This window comes from Aphelocoma coerulescens, chromosome 3 (genome assembly GCF_041296385.1).
Source record: "Aphelocoma coerulescens isolate FSJ_1873_10779 chromosome 3, UR_Acoe_1.0, whole genome shotgun sequence".
NCBI classification, from domain to species: Eukaryota; Metazoa; Chordata; class Aves; order Passeriformes; family Corvidae; genus Aphelocoma; species Aphelocoma coerulescens.
In genome coordinates, this window is record NC_091016.1 from 13803851 (window position 1) to 13825503 (window position 21653).

Genomic DNA, 21653 nt, shown 5'->3' on the forward strand with positions numbered 1-21653 from the left:
AGCTGTGGAGTATAGCAGTCAGAAAGTATTTAAAGAAGAGAGAACTTGTGTAACAAAAGGGCTTTATTTTATTGATTACAAGGGAGGTTATCCTGTTTCCCACCACTATGTGCTGTCAAACCCTTAGGGTTTCTAGACTCTTTTATTTAAAATTTTTAAAGAACTGTGGGCTGAAGGAGGTTCCTTAGACCTCAAGGCCATCACAAAGAGGGTTCTGTTACCCGCTGACCTAACACAATAATCCCTGAAAAACTGAACTCCCTTGTTGTTTGCCTAAGAGGACAAAGACGGTTTGAGCTAATTGAGAGTTGATCTCTACTGGATGATCTTGTTCAAACTGTATTACTCTCATGAGTCACTTTTAGTTGTAGGCTGCTGGTGAGAACTTGATGTGTTATAGACTTCTTTATCCTTTTGATAGCTTTTGTTGCTCAAAGTCATTGTCAGCTCTGCCTCCAAGCCAAAGTTTATATGCACATTTGTGTTTGTAAAATCTGTCATATTTTAATTCCATCTGTCCTACAACAACATCATATTTCATCACTGTTTGAGGAATTTGACTGACTGCAAACATGAGCAACCTGTTGTAATTGAAACTAATGCACTTGTTTCATTGCTGCTGTGTTTGAATTCCACAGCACAGCTTGAGGCAAGCCTTGGAACATTTTATGCTCCAACAAGGCCTCTCTTGGATAGAACTGTGCTGGAGTACAGGGACCCCATCAGCAGATACGCAAGAAGGTTCTTCCACCACCTGCTCAGGTGAGTGACAGTTTCAGCTTCTATCAACTTAAAATTGATTGCATATTTCAATAACTACCTACTTTAATGTGGTTAACGTTTTCCAAGAGGACCACCCCTGAAAAAAATGCATTCATTGTTAATGTTTGTTTAACTTGCACTTTGTTCCTTTCAAATAGAGTAATGCAGATAAAGTGCTATTCAGAGCTCTTCTGTCATCAATACACTTAAAATGAATCACCCTTTCCCGTTTAGCTTGATAGAAAAAAAGATAACATGCTTCTGAGAGATTGATATTCACCAACTGCTTGCAGATTACCTATTGAAAGAGCTTACAAACCTGGAGAAAATACTGAATTTAAAAAGATGCTAGAACTCAAAAGAACATTGCATGGTCCGAGACATTTTTGTCTTTGCACCACTGAAATCTGAGAATTTTGTTAATCCCACCTTTAAAACTCTCATATTCATGTTCCAGTAATTTTCAGTGCCATTAAAATAAGAAGAGAAAATGCAATGTTGAATTTGTCTGTAAATTATATAGAATCTTAAAATGGTTTGGGTCGGAAGGGACCATAAAGATCGTCTCATTCCAACCCATCTGCCATGGGTGGGGACACCTTCCACTATCCCAGGTTGTTCCAAGCCCCATCCAACCTGGCTTTTAACATTTCCAGAGACAGGGCATCCACAACTTCTCTGGACAACCTGTGCCAGTGCCTCACCACCCTTACAGTAAAGAATTTCTTCCATATATCCAACTTAAATTTCCCCTCTTTCAGTTTGTATCCATTACTCTTTGTCCTACCACTACCACTACCTCATCCTGTCAGAGTCCCTCTCTGGCTTCCCTGTAGGCCCCTTCAGGAAGGTTACTATGGGGTCTCCACACAACCTTCCCTTCTCCCCACTGAACAGCCCCAAGTTCCTCACCTTGTCTTCACAGGGGAACTGCTCTGATATTAGGAGAGGCATAATACCAAATTCAGCAAGAATTTATAGTACGTTGGTTTGCTGTTGTATTTTTTCAATTCATTATAGATATTGATATGCAGCAGTTTAACCTGTTCACCAATGCAGCTGAGACATTCCCTTTGAGAGTTATCCAGTGGATGAAAATAAGGAGAAATGCTGAATGATACAATGTTTGTAACACCTTGTTGAGAAGGAGTGTAGATGGACATAGTGAGAAGACTTACAGTGCACCCTTTTGCAGTGATTCATACGTTGTCTGCATAGGCAAAGCAAGTTACTTTGATAGCATAGAATGTGCTTTTTTTCAAATCTAGAAGAAAAGTATTCTATAATTTGTCTTCTAGATTTTAATTCTGAAGAGGATCATCTTCCTAGTAAACAGGTCGATTCCAGTGGGGAAATTATTCCTTGTAGAAGAATGATCCAATATTTGTGTAATATGCACCAGTCTTTCACTGGAGTTTTCTTAACACACGTGGCCACAACAATGGGTACAAACTCTGTTATTGCCTTTCTCCTAGAAACCAGCAGGGAAGATGCTGTTGTGGCAATGGCCAACTTGTCATGGCTGTGGGCCAGTTGCCTGCAGAGGACAGATGCAGGAAAAATGCCTCAGAGATTGCTGAGAGGTGTAACTCTAGTGCTCTTACATCTGCAAGAGAAAGGTGTATTCCCTCTGACTCAGGATTTGCTTCCAAGTGCTAGTAGGCATGCAGAGGCATGGCGCCCTGGCTAAGCTGCCATCCCTTGAGGCTGCAGCTGAAACACTGACTCAATCCTCCTGAAACAAGAACCTTCAGTGTCAGAATGCTGCCTGGACAGTGTGGGGGACAGTAGGAGGTGTGCACAAGAGTCACCTCATGTCTTTTACTTCCCACTGTAAAGCAGCCCTGGAACAATCTACAGTTGTGATTTTTGGAACAAATGTGTGTTATTTTGCTGTTTTCCTGTTGTCAAAGGGATTTGTATTCAACCGAATCAAAGTGACAGGATCATGTGATTGCTGCAGAACAGATGGTAATGCTTAAAGCTTATCTCAGAAGACATAATCTAAGTACAAAATTAAATGTTCAAATACGGGAGATTTATCTGATAGAAAGCAAGGAAATGATGTTCAGAACTGATGATTATTGCATTAAAGTGGCTGTGCCTTAATTGGTGTTTATTTCCTTTTAGATGTTTTCTTAAGTGACTAGAATGATTTAAATGTAGGCTAAGCAGAGAGAACTACAGATTTGTTGGGGAGCAGTAAACCATGGTTCTGGGTGAGTGAATGGCATCCAGGCATGATGCAATGTCTAGGAGGATCATAGGGAGGCACAGTGCTCACTAACTCAGGCACATGAAAGTTACAGCTGCTGCTATTACATCTCTCTGTGATAGACCAGCAAGGCAAGGCACTCCTGCCAACCTGATTTACAGCTGTGGGTTCAGAACAGGAGGAAAACTGAAAAGGGAATTATGCTCTTGCCTTCTCAGGGCACCATGTTATGCCCATGAGGACACCGAAAATGGGGAGTTCCTCCCACTACCTGTTTGTCAGGGAAAGCAAGGTCAGGTGACATGGGAGGAATACAGAGATGCTATAGGGAGAAAATTTGTGTGGCCAAAGCTCAACTGGAGCTGAAGATGCCCAGAACTGTGGGAGACCATAAAAACAGGGATTTTAAAATGCATTAATATCAAAAAACAGTGCAGAAATAACATCAACCTGTTACAGGATGAGGATGGTCACCTCACAAACAGGGCCATAAAGCAAAGATGTTTAATGCTCTTTGTCTCTGTCATCAACACCAGTGATGGGGTAAAGGGGGTCCCAGTGCCCTGAACGGAGCCCTGAGGATCATTCCAGTGCTCCAGCTGGAACCCCATGAGCCTACAGGGCCTGATGGGATTCATCTGAGAATACTAAAAGAGCTGCCTAATGTCATTGTGGGCCTGTCTCCATGATTTTTGAATTGTCTTGGGAATCTGGAGAGGTCACAGCTGACCAGAAGCTGGCAAACATTAAACATTGTCCCAGTTTTCAAGAAGGGCAAGAAGGATGACCCTGGAACCTGCAAGCCTGTCAGTCTCACTTCACTGCTATTTTGATTTTTGATTATTGAGGGGGAAATTGAAGAACACCTGAAGGACAATTCACTCCTTGGTCACAGCCAGCAAAGCTTCATGACAGGAACGTCCTGCTTATCAAACCTGATTTCATTTTATGACAGAGTAGCCCACCCAGCTGATCAAGGGAAGCCAGTTGATATCACCCTTTTGGATTTCAGTAAAGCTTTTGAAACTGTCCCTCACAAGATCCTTCTGGACAAAATGTCTACCCCCCAGCTGGACAAACACGTCCTCTGATGGGTGAGGTCATGGGTGGGGCACAAAGGGTTACAGTGAGCAGGGTGACATCAGAATGGGGACCTGTCACTAGCAGGGCTCTGCAGGGCTCCATTCTCGGCCCTGTGCTCTTCAACATCTCCATAAATGACTTGGATGCAGGACTGGGAGGGATACTGAGCAAGTTTGTAGATGACACAAATTGGGATGAGCTGTTGACTCCCTCAGAGGTAGAGAGGCCTTGAAGAGACACCTCAACAAATCAGAGAGATGGGCAATCACCAACTGTATGAAGTTTAACAAGGCAAAATGCCAGATTCTGCATCTGGGATGGGCAACCCTTGTTGTGTTTATAGACTGGGGAATGAGAGGCTGGAGAGTAGTGCTTTGGAAAGGGACCTGGGGGTCCTGGTTGATGGAAAACAGTGACCTGGCAGACAGGAGGGTCACTTGGTTTGTTCAGCCTGGAGAAGAGGAAACTGAGGGCAGACCTCATTGTGGTCTTCAGCATCCTCATGAGGGTAAGTGGAGAGGCAGGCACTGATCTCTTCATTCTGGTGACCAGTGACAGGACCCAAGGGAAAGGCCTGAAGTTGTGCTGGGAGAGGGTTAGGTTGAATATTAGGAAACCGTTTTACACCCAGAGGGTTGTTGGGCACTGGAACAGGCTCCCCAGGGCAGTGGTCACAGCACCAAGCCTGACAGAGCTCAAGGAGTTTTTGGACAGTGCTTGCAGGCACAGGGTGTGATTCTCAGAGCTGACCTGTGCAGGGCCAGGAGCTGGACTTCGATGATTCTTGTCAATCCCTTCCAACTCAGGATATTTGAAGTTTCTATGATTCTATAATTTGATTTATTCACTTTTTTACCCTTTTTCATTTACCACGGAATACTTGCAGGCTAGTTATAAGTAGCTAATGTATCTTTTCCGAGTGATTTTTTTGGTCACAACAGAAGACTTGGATGCAGAAGCCCTGTAAACTGAGATGGTAAACTTGATGCAGCATTAGGGGGCATTTGTTACTCTCTTGTGTGTGTGAGGAGACAAAAGCAAAGTGATCACTTTGTACCCTACTGCAGCAAGAAGTGGAGGAAGAATATTGCTTTCTAAATTATGTGCAGTAAAATTGTGGCTGATACTCAAAATGTATTTCTTGGCATAGAGTATGACTTTCTGCAGTTCATTGTGGCTTCAGAAAGAGCAAGCAGCGGATTCAAAGAAGCTAAATCTAGAAGATAAGGAACTAAGGAGAGGAACTCAGAAGTTTGGTAGGAGGAGCAGGGAAATGGGGTTAGAAGCATGAGTAAAAGACAAGGTGTTGGGGACGAAGGTCTGAAGGCAGATGTGGGAATGTACATTGTCCTGCAAGAAGGGCAGAGTGGTAGTACAGAGCCAAAAGGGGGGAAGACAGCTTAGGATGTGTGTGGTGGGCTGTAGAGGAGACCAGATACATCAGGGATGGACAGGGAAGGGTAGAGTCTTTCATACAGGATTAAAACATTAGAATACTTAAATGTTTCTAGATCTAAATCTGAAAAATGTTCATATAAATAAAAGTTTTCACCCCCTCTCTCACTTGCCTTTGAATGCCCCACCAATCTGCCTTAAGCCTTTTTAGAAGGACCAACTCAGGGGAGAGAAATATTAATTCACTCTACATGCTGAGACAGTCTTTGACCTGCCTGCTGAGTCTGCCAAAAAGGTGCCAGTTATTGTTGTACTTTTAAAGATGTGAGTGTCTGTATTTACTGGAATTGAGAAATACAGTTACCTTTCTGGAAGGGCTATCCTCACCTAGTAATAATCATGTGCCAGTGATTTTACTCTTTACTGTAGGCCAAAAGGTTGTATATTCAGTTGCAAATAACTGGGGACATCCATTTTCACATTATCAGGGCGATTATAGGCTATCTCTTTTTCTACCATCAACGAGGTCAGTTTCTAGAAAACGCTGAATGCTGTGATGGCAGATTCCCTCTTCAGGCATGAGGGAACTTTATAAAGAAGATGCTCCATCTAAGCTCAGATAGGCAAAGGAACACTGACAGCATGACTGAAACAATCGCAATTAGAAGGAAGGAAAATTCTTTGCAATATATTGGACTCAGCCATGTTACTTGTATCCATCATTATAAAAGCCAAGTTCTTACATTTGCAAACCACACATCATCTTCAGCTTCCACTAAAACAGAAGCTTAGAGCTTTGCAGGTATAGGCCCTGAATGTAAAATGTGGAATACCTCCAAAAACAGGCGTTCAGTATACAAAATTAAAATTAAAGGCCTCTTAATTATATGCCAGGGATCCATTGCAACAGTATTTATGGAATGAATAATTATTTTCACTCTAAATTCTTATCTATAATTAAAAAATACAGGAACTGAATTGCAAGTACAGAAATGTATCTTAGGTGTTCCTTGCCACTTCAGTAGCACTCTGGTATTTTATTATGATGTCACTGCTTATAATAATATAACGCATTATATCATTATGTAAAATGTTGAGCAGAGGTGGATTTATTGGGAAGCCTTGGGGAGCTGTAACCTCCCTGCCCCCACCCTTTTGCTGCATGTATTTGTGTGACGGGGGAGTGGCTGCGCCACCTCCTGCCTCTGTCTGGCAGCCTCGTGTGGCCACGTACGGAACACGGAATGGGATGGAACAATTTTTCACTCGTTAACTGTGGCATCGCTGACTCACGGCTTTGCTTCACTCTGATCAAGCATTCGTAAACTGTACTTGTCATATTTTCTAATGCATGAAATTATCTTGTTTGTTTGACACAGACACGCGGGCACAAACACACGCCTGCTCTGTTGTGTCCCATTTTTTGAGTGAGAAAACAGGGCTAGAAAGTAAAGTCTGAAATGCAGCGCAGGAGTTGCAGAATTAAGATGCAGCCACAGTTCCGTGGTTCTGCTGTGCCCTTTCCTCTTTTGTAATTCTGTTTTTGTGTTTGTGAATACCCAGTTTAAGGATTGTTTTTCTTTTTATTTTCCCCTACATGGAAAAATACTAGGATTCAAGACCACTTGGACCTTTCAATCTGATAATTTCATTAAGAGAATGTAATTTGTTTTTTTTTCCATAGTGCAGATATGTTTACCTACAAAGCAAAGCTTTGTTGTAAATAACAACATAGTGCTTTTTCATCTTTCAAGAGCAAAGTGCAACTCTGATCACATTCACTGGTAGAATTTTGGATGGATTCATGAAAGAGTCTCCTTTGTATGAATCCAAAAATGAGAACCTCCACCATGTTTTTACTTTAGCTGTTTCCACTCCTTCACGAATCTCAGAAGTGTTTTATTCTTCCCAGTGTTCTGTGTAAGATGCTACTGGATAAATGCAAAAATTTATCTTCATATTGGGCAGAACATTCATCAGGTGGTATGACTTTGCACACAGGAGTTGATAGGGCTCCTTTGTAAATAAACACTCTTAAAGAAGATGAGAAGGTAAGTGGTCATTAACATCAGGAGAGACCTGCTTCCAGCCACCACTGATCTTTAGGAATCACTTTACTATTCAAGAGTTCTGCAGTGCACTGCTATACTACAAAACATGATGCCTGGACACAGACAGTTATCACTTAAGTCCAAGACAGCCTTTGAAAAGCTAAAATAAAGCTCTTTTGCCCTGCAGGTACATCACTAATGCAGTACTAACTACCCCTTGGTAAGCAGGTTCCCGTATCACTACACTGCAATCTCCAAAGTAGATATTCACTGTGAGTATTTCCATCCTAAATAGGACCCTAAATCAAAGGTGAAAAAAATGCCTCAGCTCCATAGGAATGGTTCCCAATCCCATCTGCTGCCAACTGTATGGAACTGAGAGGCAGAGTGAGCAAAGAGCTTTTATGATCCTTTTTAAGAGCACCCTAGAAGTAGAATCTATAATTATATTGGTACATAGTGTGTCACAAAACATGTATAAACATTAATGATGACATGGTTGAGGACTAAGAATGTCTTTTATATTCATAAGGTAACCTATTAGGCATTAAATTATGCCTTCAGATAAAATGATAATTGATGGCAGTCAGGTTCTCTATGGTGGCCACATGAACAGAATTCATCTCTATGGGAGTAAGTTCAGTAGTAGCATTTTCACTAAAGTCGCACCTTCTGGAGAGGACTTTGAAGAGTCATTTTTTTGTCATCTTTTGAAAAACGATCAAAACCAAAGGTTTTCATATTACCACAGCACTGATAAATGAGAATTTATATTGCTGTGATGGAACTACACATGAAAAGATTCCCCTGGTCGTGCTTCTTGACCTGTTTTAGAAACAAGAAATAAAGGCACCTATTTAACGGAACTAGGTTATTTTTGCAGTTAAAGAGGTTAAAGATCTCAGAAAAAGTTTAGACTGTCTTTGCTTCAGTCCTGTGTTGTTAATGATTTCTTTTCTTAAATCAGCTCCAACACAGTTTTCAATTTCAGTCAGATACTTTGATGCTACAGGAATGACTCTTGGATTTAATTCTCTAGCAATGATTACAATGTAAGAAATAATGAGCAAAATATTGGGGTGGGGGGACAAGGAATGACATGACAATTGTTTGAGAACAAAATCCCATGAAGATAAACCATGACAAATCTCTGTCAGAGATTTGGGCAAGATTTGCTGCCCAACCTAATGGGAGAGACATTGCTTGGGGGATGGGAAGAATGGCCCCTTACACACACTTAGAGCAGTCCCAGAGCTGCTATAATCTGGACCCACTTTGCACAGCCACCAACAGAAGCAGTTTGGTGGCCCAGAGTGCTAGAAGTCATCCCGTCCTCTGCTATGTCTCCAGCCATGGGACTGCACTAGAAAAAAGGAACACAAAATAGCTGCGCTGGACTGATGTTGTTTGTGCCAAATCTATTCCCACATGCTGGTTAATCTGACTTTGATATTGCTACTTTCAGAAGCTGAGCCCACATTGAGACCACTGTTGTGTTGTGTTGTGTAACTGATAATCTGCCCTCGTAAGGTGGCTTTTTCCTACTGTACTAGCTGTGCAATTTCCCTGAAATCTTAAGGGCTTTGGGCATACACTGAGTGCAGAAACAATGCAAATATATAGTTTTCATGGGCAAAACCCTCAAAAATTAGTTCTTAACAGAACATATCCATCCTTGAGCAGCTGTTGTAAGTCAGCATCATCCTTCCCAGGTAATCAGTTTCTCCCTCTCCATCAGTTTCACCTGGTCACTAATAGTATCTTCTTTTAGAGTGACACTCAAAAATCTCTGATTTGAGGTCCTGACCAAGAACTGAATTTAGGAGTTATTTTTTTCTTTGAAGTCTTTACAGATCAATTCATGTCTCATCTCTTTACCCAGACACTTTTTCTCCATTCATCTTCAGAGTCTTCCTGAGCCCCACCATTACACTTCCCTTTACTGTATGTGGACCACCTGACAATATTCTGTTGTGAAGTCAGCTCATCAGATCAGATCTTTCTCTTACTCCCTCAGCCTTTTTTCTGACTTTTCTCCCATTTCCATCCAGTGCCCTGCAGGAAGAGCTAACTGAATAGTCAGGCAGCCCTAGGCTGTCTGTCTTCACATGCAGATCTGCCTTTTATGGTTCTTCAGAACCCAAGAGCATGTGAAGGGAACACCATAAGGAAAATTTAGAACAAAAGTCAGCAATAGTTGTTTGCCCAATAACTGGATGTAGTGTCTTGGGGGTGCACCTCACCTCTCATGCCTTAATAATGTAGAATTTATGTGTCCTACATGCTCATCTGGACTTCCTCTGTAGTTAGTATAAAGACATGGGCACCCAAAGGATGAGTAATCCCATCGAAGGGAGATGTCTCAGATAAGCGTGAAGAGTCAAACGTCAGTGCCTATCCCTATCAATTAACTACAAAAGGAGCCTACCTAATTAGCTTAAATTAGCCATGTAAAGGTAAACTGTTTGAAGATAAATGGAATGATTTGCACTGTAAATGTCTAGCTCCTGTATCACATTATTACTGGCCAGTTAACAGAAAGATCTTAGATGCTCAGATAGTTTCTGTAATAGAATGACAGAGGCACATAGACTAAAAAAATATATATATGAGGAAAGGTTTACAAAAAGACACAAAAAGCAGACAGGCATGCAGATCTCTTTAAAAATCTCCTTTTGACTAGCTGGCTAAGATAGGAGAGAATGGGCATGTTTCTTGGTTTACACGTGTAAAAGCTGAAGTATCAACTAGAGATAATAGTAATATATGGCCAGCACTAGGTAAAGTTAATTCAGAATTTCTAAAGGTCGTAAAGCATAAAACATCTGAAATACACGCTGTGGTGTGTAACCTCACATTTAGAATGACCTTAGCACCTGAGGACAGAAACATGGAAAATACTAAGGCAGTTTTCAAAACAGTCTGGAGAGACCTTGGAGAGCTATGCCCTGTAAGTCCAGCCTCTGTACCAGTGAAATTAGTAGAAACTATATTTTAAAAATGTGTGAACATACAGACAAATAACGTATTGGGGGAGAGTCAGCAGGATTTCTGTAAAGGCAAGTCATGTCTCAAAACTCCAAATTCTTTGATGTCAGCAATCATGTCAGTAATGGATATCCAGCTGCTGCTGATGAAAGTTTGACCACTGAAGACCTTTTTGGAAGGTCTCCCACCAATATGTCTTAAAGAAACTAAGCTGCCATGGAATTAGAAGAAAGCTTCCCTTTCATAGATAAGTAATTCATTAAAAGGTAAGAAACAGAGTAAGAGTAAATGGTCAGTTGTCATGGGGGTCACCAATGGAAATTATAAGCATAGCAGATCTGTACTTAAAAGTAACCTGGCAAAGGAGCAGATAGTGAGCTGCCAGCATTTGCTAATGGTACTAAATTATTAATACTAGTAAAGATAGGACCTGCTGTGAAGATCAGCAAAAGGGCTTCACAGGATGCAGTGACATAGTGTCAAAATTGAAGATAACATTAAATGTAAATAAATTCAAAGTGAAGCACTTTGTACACAGTGGTGTGTGACTCTATGTGTAAACTGATGCAGTCTGAGCTCAACATTATTCTGGAAGAAGAATGTGGTCCTATAACTCTACAGCTATGAAATACTCAGTTCAGTGCTCAACAGAAGTACAAAAAGCACATTGCAAACTAGGAATTCTTAGAAAAGGACTAGACAGCAAAACAGTGAACTTCAGTTTAGCTGAATTTTGTGTGTAGTTTTGGAGTCCCATAATCTGTAAAAGGACATAGTAGAACTCAAAAGGTTTAGGAAGGGCAGCCAGGATGATTAAAGGCATGAAACAGATTTAGTGAAAGGAATGACTAAATAGACTAGAACTCCTCAACCTAAAGAGGAGGCAGCTGAGATAGAGATCTATTAAATTGTGTTAGGGAGAAAAGAGCACAGTAAATGACTGCTCACCGCTTCTTCTAATACAAAAACTGGAGGTCATCAAGCAAAGCTAACACGTGGCAGTTTCAAAATACAGTGATTCTTCACGTAATGTATAATTAAAATATGAACCTCCTTACCACAGGATGTTGTGGATGATAAAATTGTATGTGAGTTCAAAGGCAAGGTTCAGAGAAGAGAAATTCACTGAGGAACACCAGCCTAGAAACCACCTCTGGCTCAGCAAATCCCTGAACCACAAATTGTTGGAGCCTAGGAGACTACTTAGGGAAGTCTCACCATATGCTTGCCCTGTTCTAATATTCTCTCCTAGCTAATGATAAGGGATTATGTCAGGAGTGCCTTCAGTCTCAGCAAAAGGCTGTTCCTCTGTTTTATGTTCTGGACATGATGCTGTGCAGAAAAAGCACATCAGACTCAGTAGTTTTCCATTTGCTCCCTCAGAAATGTGCCAAAATTCATACAAAGTTCCAGAGAATTGCTTTTTTGTCTCTTCTGTGGATGTGTTTGCTGTAATGGAGCTGTTACGTGCGGGAATTTTATGAGCATTTCCACTGCATTATTTTATTATAAAGAAATAATTTGGCTATTGACAAACCTAGATAGAAAAAGTAAATATACTCCAATGGATCCATAACTCAGCAAGTGATTCAAAATTTGGCCCTGCACCATGATTCTGTAAGTAGATATTTATATTTAGGCAGCCAGCTTTAGAAAATATTGTACTAATGTATTTTCTCCGAGAAGTCTTAGCACTAAAAAAGCACGTCTTATCCAATGTCAGGCATGAGGGAAAATTGGCCCTGTACCTCATAGAAAGCCAAGGAGGAAAAGGGCTTGTTCATCTTAACTTTAATACCAAATTTCCATCTGCTGCAGCTCGAAATGGCAGAGATATCACACGTATACAATAGGGATTTATTATAGAGGCAGCAACTCATCCTTAACCACAGCGATGATACTGGGCCTCTGTTATATAGCTGTCTTTAGTGTGTAGACATGCTGATATGTTTGCTCAATAAAATCCAGCTTTCAAGACATACTGTTAAGTTTACATGATCACCAGAGTGAGAGGGATAAAGCCGGAAAAGAAGAAAAGCAGAAGCGAATTAATGCAATAAAGGCTAGGATTTAACAGACAGGGTTGAGTAAAATAAATGTGAAACAACAGGTGTCACTGACTCTTATCAGCATTTTTAATTAACACCTGTTTTTAGCCCAGAGTACTTTGGAAGAGTATGTTGGAGTGTGTCTGTATTTAAAGATAAAGATAGGCTGTTGAGAAGTTACTAAGTAGTGAGAGGTTGGAGGAATGAAGAGGTTTGGGGGTGGGGGAAGCCTGTGCTTGCTGGGTGGGTGTTGGTTGCAGCTTAGAGAAACCTGAAGGAAAGCCACAATGATAAAATTGCAAGGTAGGGAAATACTGCTATGGCAACAAAATATGTTCTCCTGAAGGAATATGAGTATGAAAAAGGAAATAAGGAGTGTAGGAAATTCAAAGGAAGTACAGATTACAAGAAAAGACAGAATCTAGTTTAAAAATAAATAAATTGTAATAATTTTGATTTATGTAATCATATTTCATGATAGTAATAAATTTCTGCTATCCAGACTTTTATGGCACCTACTCCTGAAAATTTCAGAGCACTTGACAGGTATGAAAGAATTCTCATTCACAGTAGGAAGAGGATGCAGCCATACTCTTCAGTGGCCCATCCTGTAAGAACCCAAGCCAACATGAATGACCAGCATCGCATGGGAAGTGTGTGACATAAATGTTCCTAGAATCAGGATGCTTAAACAAATATTTCTTTAGTGTAGGCATGAGGCAGTTCCAGAGTGTTACAGTAGTGCTGGTTTATAATTAATTTGAGCAAAGCTCAACAAATAAATTACGTATCTTTCTTTATACCTAGACCCACTGTTTTTTCTAGAATATTTCATCCATCCAGACTATTTCTTGCTAAATATGTATTTTAAAGGTTTAAATGATCCCTTATTATTAAGCTGCTTCATTCAAAAATTAACTTGGTTTACTTGAAAATCTGACTCAAAATTCTGTCCTGAGAAGAAGTATGTAGGACAGAGTCACCTGAACTATTTCACACAAGAATACATATTGGTTTCCTAGAGCAGAGTATCACCCTAGAAGACAGGAATCACATGGCAACAATAATAACTTTTTTTATGGTTGGTTTGGGAATGACCTCAAGATTCACAGCCAGTTAGAGCCCTCAGGGGCTTTCTCTTGCCAGAGAGTCACACTGTCTGGCTCCCCTTATTAGCTTTCTCTTTCCTCCTATTTTTTTTAATTTGGTTTGCTTGTTTGCTTTCTTGCTTCAAACCAGAGGGTACCCTTTGATGTGAAGGACATTCAGTTCTACACCCAACAATCCATAAAGTTGTAGGTGGACTTCCTTTAGGCCAGAGATATGTAACTTGATGGTATCCTTCAAGTGAAAGAAATTTTGGGTTCCTTGAGATACTTCTATTTCTGTATTTGTATACTGTATTTTCTCATGGTTATTCACTGACTTTACCTGAGATCTATTTATGTATGACCTTTGGAAGGTTCCATAAGGGGTTTCTTTTTAAACAAGTTGTTCAGGCCACAAATCCAGCACTTCACTTAACATGCCCGTATTTAGGGCTGTGGAAAATTATAGGTCATAAACCCATACATTAATGCTTTGCTAAATCTGGGCCTGAAGGGATGTATAGATTATACCTGGACAATCTTTAGAGCTCCTGCATCTAAAATACAATTTAGGATGCACTTAGGAGATTATCCCCTTGACTCACACACACATAGACCCGGTGGCTGTTTCCCCATTAGCCTTTGGTGTGCTCTGCAGCACTTTCTCTTCGTCGGTGTCTTAGAAGGTAACAAGGCTGTGAACCCTCCTCAGAGGTTTGTGTGGCCTGTTCAAAGGAGCTCATAATCTAAAAACACAGTGGCATAATAGCAGGAGGTTGGCAAAATAATACTGCTGGCATCTCAGAGGGTGGAGCTTTCCATTGATCCTTCTGCCACTTCCCTACTAACTTACAGAATCATTGGTGAATCTCAACCAATTTAACAGAGGGTAGAAGTCTCAGAAATAAGCAAATGCCTGCAAGTTTTGTGAAAATCAGCAACCAGTTGGGGTTAAATAGAATGCAGGAGGTTATCTGTGTCCCAAAAAGCTACAGTGAAAGTTCAGCAGATAGAAGTTCTGCCAATCAAGACATGCTGAACACCAAGCATGGTCCACATGGCCTCTTGTTCAAACCTTTGTTGGGAGGGAGCTGTGGATGCCCTGCTGGGAGAAGGCCAGTGTCGTCTGGAGCATGTTTTGGCAGGGTACCTTGGGAACAGGAAGAGTTACTGTGCTGAGCCTGTGCAGGAGGAGGTGTAAAATAGGTTCTTTGGAGAGTTCCTGGTCTTCAGGCTGCGTTCAGTTTTCTACAACCGCCTTATTTAAAATAGGGTGTCCTACTGAACTCATTAGGGTAAAATCATATCAGGTTTTGGTGGACTTTTGTTTAAAGTGAGGCTTTTTGGTTGTTTATTTGGGTTTTTTTTTAAGAAATGTGAGATCTTGATGTATTTATTTATCTCCAGAAAGTCTTAAGTACCACTTTTTCAGCATTCAATATAAAATGCAGGATATAAATCTTTGACTAATACTGTACTTTATATATGATGCATTACACAGCAATCTAAGTCTTCAGAATTTACTAAAATTTTACTTTGAAGTATTTCATTGGAGGTCAATAGAATTTCAGGGCTGTCATTTTAAGGATCATTACACATGGGAATTTTTCCTGTGAAATATGTAAGTCCTTTTAGCCCTGGTTTTGTAAATGGGCTCTGAAGCTGACATACAGCTACATGCCTAAAGCAGTGGTGTTGTGTTCAACAGTTGTTCGAAAACCAGTCTGTCCCCATTTAAATCAACCACTTAGCAACCTAGCCACACACTTTTTAGGTTCTTTAACCTGATAATCTCTAATTATTCTGGCTCACAATTCCAATGGAATGAGGTTCAGAGTCATTTTGCAGATGTCATTCTTTATTTGAATATTGTCTAATTTAAAAGAAAAATATTTCAGATAATAACAACATATTTTTAGGGGAAAAAAAGCATGAAAACCATTTCTGTTCCAAAAATTGCTGATATGAGAATTTATGAGGAAACAGCTCCTTTTATGAATAATTATTATTATTGTGTTTAAGAAATGGGCAAGATGCCTAGAAATTGAATGAAAGAATGAGCTATTAAATTGAAATATTAAATGAAATAACTGAATTAAAAGTGATCGTGTAAACCCAGCAGTAAATGCTGGGAGCTGTAGCTGATTGAACATATTTTCATCATCTGTTTTGTATGCTTAAATACAATTGCTTTATGTAAGTAAACACTTGATTGATATTCTGAATACTTTAAAATCTGCATATGCATCATGGAATACTGAACAATTAAAACTTAATTTCAGTGTAGTTTGATTACATGTAAATTATTTCAATATTCATTTTTTCCTGTTCTGTTTGCTCAGTGCATATTTAATATCCACTTTTTGAATGTGTATCACTCTTGATTGGACTGTGAGATGAGGAGGACTCTGAAATTTCTTCCATTAAAAAGGATTGCCTTATAAATATTATTTGTGCCACAGCTCTTCCCCTGCAGATTATTTTCTAAATGTTGTGTACTCTTATTGAAGACAAGGAAAAAAAACTACTGCAGCCCTCCTTTATCAGCCCAGCACAAGGAATATGCTTACATGGTCGATGAGCATGTCTAAGAAGGCTTGTTGGTTGTAACTAGTCCCTAAAGAAATGTTTCCATCTTTTCTGCACTATATTGCTCCCTCTCCCTTCCGTTCCTCCTCCCTCCACATGATTTTTATTTTTTTTCCTGGTTCCTGGAGGTTTTATGAAGCACTTTAATATTGTGGCTAAATATTACAAGTGTTTTCAAGTTGACCATTTTCAGTCTGAAAAATGTATCTCTGTCTTTAAGTGACCCCATTCAATTTAGGAGTTGTGGAATACAGATGAAAAAATTTTGCCTTTTTATATATTTGTAAAACATTTCCTATAAACCAAAGCGACTTCTTTTTCCTTCTCTGCAGGCTGCAATCCTTACACATTTTTTTGATCGACAGTATTTCAAATTCCTTCATTTATGAACATTCAACAGAAGGAAATCCCAGGCATTTGTTTCTCTTATTATTTATGCCAGTGAACAGAATAGCCTTTCTGAAGTTACAGATAACATTATAGTTTTTTATTACTTATTTATTTTAGTTAAAAATGAAATTATTTCCTGGCATCTTTTTAGTTAAGTCATATTCCCAAAATACAGGCAGGCAGCAAGTTTGTCATCATGGAAGGCAGATCTGGATTCTTCTCTGCCTTGACCATTTTTGACCTGTATGACCATTGTTATATTATTCACATTTCCCCTTGATTTCCTTGCCCATACCAATAATAATTTTTAGATATGCACTTTTTAGAAGTGCATATAATAACAGTATTCTTTTATTATATGAGAATTTGAAGTTAATATTGTATCCACGAAATGGCTTGCAGGGAAATGTTTTCCTATGTGTCCTACATAGTTAATTGCAGTTTCAGAGTTCTAATCTTGAAGGTCATATTTCTGTTGCCTGTCACTTTGACCAAACAAGTGGCTGAACTTCATGGTTTGCAGGCGGATTTCCTTATCTCTCTTTTTCAAGAGACATATAAGTCTTGATTGCTGGAGTTATTGTGAACCAAGCAAGAAGAGGCAAGGTGGAGGAAGGGGTGAGAAGACACTGTTCAACACCAGGACCCTGGAGATTCCATTTTAGAAAGCAAATATTGTACCTGGTGAACGTAGCACAAGAACAAAAGGAGGAATGTTTGACAGGGGGTATTTTGTTTGTTTGAGGAGCTGATAAACTGTAAGTGAGTGTGCTAACAACAGTAAGAGGTCTTCCCAGGGTAAAACATGCTTATAAACCAGATATTATTAGCTTGAGGTTGGTCTCATGCTGTATAGACCTCTCTCTAATGATTTCTGTACATTACAACCAACAAAACTTTCATACCAAAGGATTTCAAAATTATCTTCTAGTAAAGCTAGGTTAAAAAATGCTGGATATTCCTGACTGATTTAATACTGTTGGCCTAAGTAATACAAACTCTTTTTTGTAACATCCACCTTCTTTTAAAGCAATTCAATTTATAATAAATTATGAAGTAACTGTGATGTGATTTTTATTTCCAACACTCTTGGTTTGTGAAGAGCATTTTTAGGTAGTCTTTTTTTCCCTTTTTTTTTTTTCCTTAGTACAGGTATGAAAATAATGAGCTAATGTCACTCTTTTATGAATAGGGGCCATTATGAGACTGAAGTATGTATGTTGATTAAAGGAAAAAAAATCTAAATCTTTGTGAAACTGCAAAGAAATGACAGCTTAAGGCCATGATTCCATTCTGCAAGTCAATCAAATGAAAAAGTTATTTTACATTTTTTGGTTGCAGGCATTTTTGCCGTGGCTAAAGCAAATGTCATTCGAATAGTCTATATAGTGATAACTTCAGAAAAACAAAATAATGATACAGACTTTCTTTTTAGCCAGTCACAGAACTGGTTTCTGTTCAGTTTACAATATCCCCTCTAAGTACTAAAAATGTGTGTTTAATCCGTAATGGAAAAGAAAAATATGCCAGAAAAAAATACAAACATGATAGCTATTTAAGATACACATATTTTAACATGCACTTATTTTTCTTATTTAAAGCATAGCTTCAAAATTATCATTGCAAAACAAAGTAGTTTGATGGAAAATCCATCACAGGAATCATGTTGAAAAACTTCAGATACACAGGCATGCATGAAAAAGTGGGGGTGCACTGCCTGTTCCCTGGTGATCAAGAGGTTAACTTTAATTTATCTCTTCCCCTCCCTTAAACTGGTTCTGTGAGGAGGGCTGCAAATTAGTACTTGGAAGGCACAGCAGGGAGATTAGCTTTAGGGAGGGAAGGACTCCCCACTCCAGCTCTTAGGAACCTCACCTGGAGAGTGCATTTCCTTTTCTACTTAAGCTAACATATTATGCCTTCTTGTCACGAATGTTATTCCTTGAGGAAAAGTCCTCTCTGGCTCTATCTTGCAATCTGAGGAATCATTCCAAGTGTGCGGTAGAAGAGAGGAGAGCGATAAGGCTGTACCAGGAGGGAGCCAGGAAACCGCTGAGGCTTTGGCCAGGAACAGGAATCCTGGTGTGGTGCATCATATGGGATTACTTTACCCACCCAGGGGAAGGAGGATTCCCACCTTTCCTCTTATTCACACTGGCCTGAGGAGGAGCTGCAGCTCTGCCCACTGTTTCCTATGACACCACCAAGGTACAGAGCTGTACAAATTCTGGCAGCCATGTGATGCTGTCTGACAATATTCATTTGAAAAACACAACCTACACCTTTCCAACTCTGAGAAATTGCACTGCTGTTTTTTTCCCCACTGGGGCAAAGAAGTCATCTCCTTCCCAAACTTCCAGTGTCTACAACTGATCCATTGTTGAAATCATTAACAGGTGAAAAGGGGGAAAAGTTACCCCCTTTGTAATGGGATAAATACAAAATCATTCTATATGGAATCAATCTTTTACATCCCAGCAGAAATAAAACTGGGGTATTTGCATTTCTAAAAATAATCACCAAATCTATTTTCATAGCTAATCGTAAACAGTTAAAAATGTGCAATAGAGGAAAATGTGTACAGATAGACTCATTTTCTCATAATACAATGTCACATATTGATTATCCATGCCTAGTATAAGAGACATTAGCCCAATGCAGACTTTTCTATTGGGATTAGCATTTGCCAGTGCAGTGTTGTAAATATCCTCAGAAAGCTTCTGATGGATGGCTTGTGTCCTCCTGCTTCTGTGGAATTCCCAGGACTGCACACAAGATAAACACAGCCTTGCCCAGTGCCTCCATCCCGTGTGGGTATTTGCTGGCACTCCCAGGAGATGGTGTGTGGTGTCTGGGTAGGAAGAAGGGGCCAGTCTGTCGCCACAAATGGAAGGAGCTGTTGTTCAGCAAGGCCTCAACCCACCAAAGGAATGGTCCTTAAAGGTGAAGTTCCACATCCACACTGCCCCCTTCCTGTTCTACTGCATCTCTGGGTGATGCTCAGGTGGTGCCTTCTAGAGCACATCTAGAGGTAATTTTTGCTTGCGATTTTGCTCTTTTCCCCTTTATTTTACTTCATTGATGCAATCTTTTTCACTGCAGGGTCTCAGAAAACTCTCAGGAGTCTGTGCTAATACTGGGCTAAGGTAGTCATGAGACAAAACAGTTGTCTCATAACTCTACTGATAGTCCCCTACCTCTTTTAGTCCCTGAGGATTCATGACTCCACTGGATTAGCATCTTCAGAGAGCTGTATTGGGGGTCTGCAAGGACAAAACTCAGTGCAAAGTTCTACAGGGACCTCTGAAGTAATGTGAGATTTGGGATTAGTATTTTCTGTAGAGAATTTTGAGGTTCCTACCAGCATTGTTGGGGATACTGTTATCTGTGTTGTGGTTGGTATCTTTGTAAAGGATGGACTTGTTAGGATCTACAGGATCTTCAGCTCCCTTCAGATTCAACCAGATCAGATGGGACTCGACACTGAACCACTTGGTGCAGGTTTGAAACAATGAAGAAGGTTAAGGGTAGTCACTGTCCCACCCCACAGTTCTGCAATCTGAGTATAAGCCTATCAAGTTTCTCCAAAAAAGCTTTGGCATCACTTTTGATAAGTATTGAAAGACTTTGTACATTAGCAAAATTTGATGCAGCTCTTAAATTAACCTCATCAAGCAACAGGTTTCCTTTTTCTTTCAGGTATCAGAGGTTTGAAAAAGCGTTTCTGCTTGCTGTTGACATTGGTGCTCGGGACCTGTTCATGGTGAGTTGTTTCTGGAGACAGAGGCTGTTGGAGGATGTTATTTGTGAGCTTTTGCATACATTAAAACTGTTCCAGGTCATTTGCAGTCTTGGACACATACTGAAGACAGAACTGTTCTACCTTTGTCATCATGAAACTCATCAGTAGGAATTAAGTATCTTTTGAGTCACTGACATTTTCCCCAGCATGGCCTACAGGCTATTCTTAATTTTCCAGGAGATATTATATGTGTTTTTAAACTTTCCCTTTCTTCATCTGACCTGATGTGGGTGAATATCATCTTTCACTCTAATAAGCTTATACATTTCTAATCCATTCCTTTAAGTCCAGCTGCTGAGTCCTGGACACAGGAGCTGTCCATGTCCTGGGGATCCTGAATGCTCTTAGTGTGTCTCTTGGGGTTTTGTGAAAAGTGACAAATTATGAACGCTTCTGCTGGTACTTTTAAAACAACAAAGCTCAGCAGCATCAACACAAGGGTTTTAACATTTCATGCACTCTCTGCCCCCTCCCATTTAATTAGCTACAAAAGTAAAATTAACCAGCTCTTAAAAGGTCCTCTGTGTGAGCGCTGCAGGAGGTTCTTGTTTTATAAGATCTTGCACCACAATGTCACAGTGAGGTCAGATGGACAAAGCCAATCGTGCTCTCCTAGTCTCTCAGCATGTTGCTGATCCACAGCTGATTTCATTGTTTTCAAAGAAACAATAGGAAAGGGCTTGTTGAAAAAAAGGCCCTTTGAACGATTCGTTTGCTTGACTCTTTTGCATAATGAAGACATTCTGTTGTTTAAATTAAGCTTTGACACTAGATGTTAATATCATTTATCCCATTAAGTCACTTGCCCTGCTAGTTTGATCTTGATATTTAAATTGTATGTTAAATTACACAATTAAATCCTGCTTTTAGGGGTTATGAAAATTCCCTTCTAATTATATAAAAAGTTGTGTGAACCTTTTGATGTTTTTTTCATGGCTCTAATCATCTGGCTTGTTCCATCTAATTAGAAAGATGTGAATACTGCGATAAACTTTCCTAAGTATGCATCAAAAGAATGTGATGGAAATGTCAGACTTTTAGGAAATTCATTACATGTTCTATGTTTACTCCCCTCAGTTTTCCATCTTTTTAGATTCATCTCTTTCCTTTTCTCTCTTTATTGAATGTAACCTCTTCAATACAAATTTTATACCTAATCATGCTAAGCACTGCTGCAGCTGCATATAAGATTCAGACTGTGGTATGCCTGGAGCAGATTAAAGCTTTTTGTCAAGGGCTCTC

The 21653-nt window shown here is 39.8% G+C and overlaps 1 protein-coding gene across 8 annotated transcripts in view; it reads left to right on the plus strand.

The window, feature by feature from the left end:
• WDPCP (WD repeat containing planar cell polarity effector) overlaps positions 1-21653 on the plus strand; it is a 155815-nt gene that overhangs the window by 82844 nt on the left and 51318 nt on the right. For all 8 annotated transcript variants that reach the window (XR_011149651.1, XM_069009099.1, XM_069009100.1 and 5 more), the window contains exons 13-14: positions 639-762; positions 20309-20372. Coding sequence is in view for 7 of the 8 variants with exons in the window: in XM_069009099.1 (XP_068865200.1) it covers positions 639-762; positions 20309-20372 (188 nt within the window). In the remaining variant the exon portion in view is untranslated. The remainder of the gene's footprint in view (positions 1-638; positions 763-20308; positions 20373-21653) is intronic.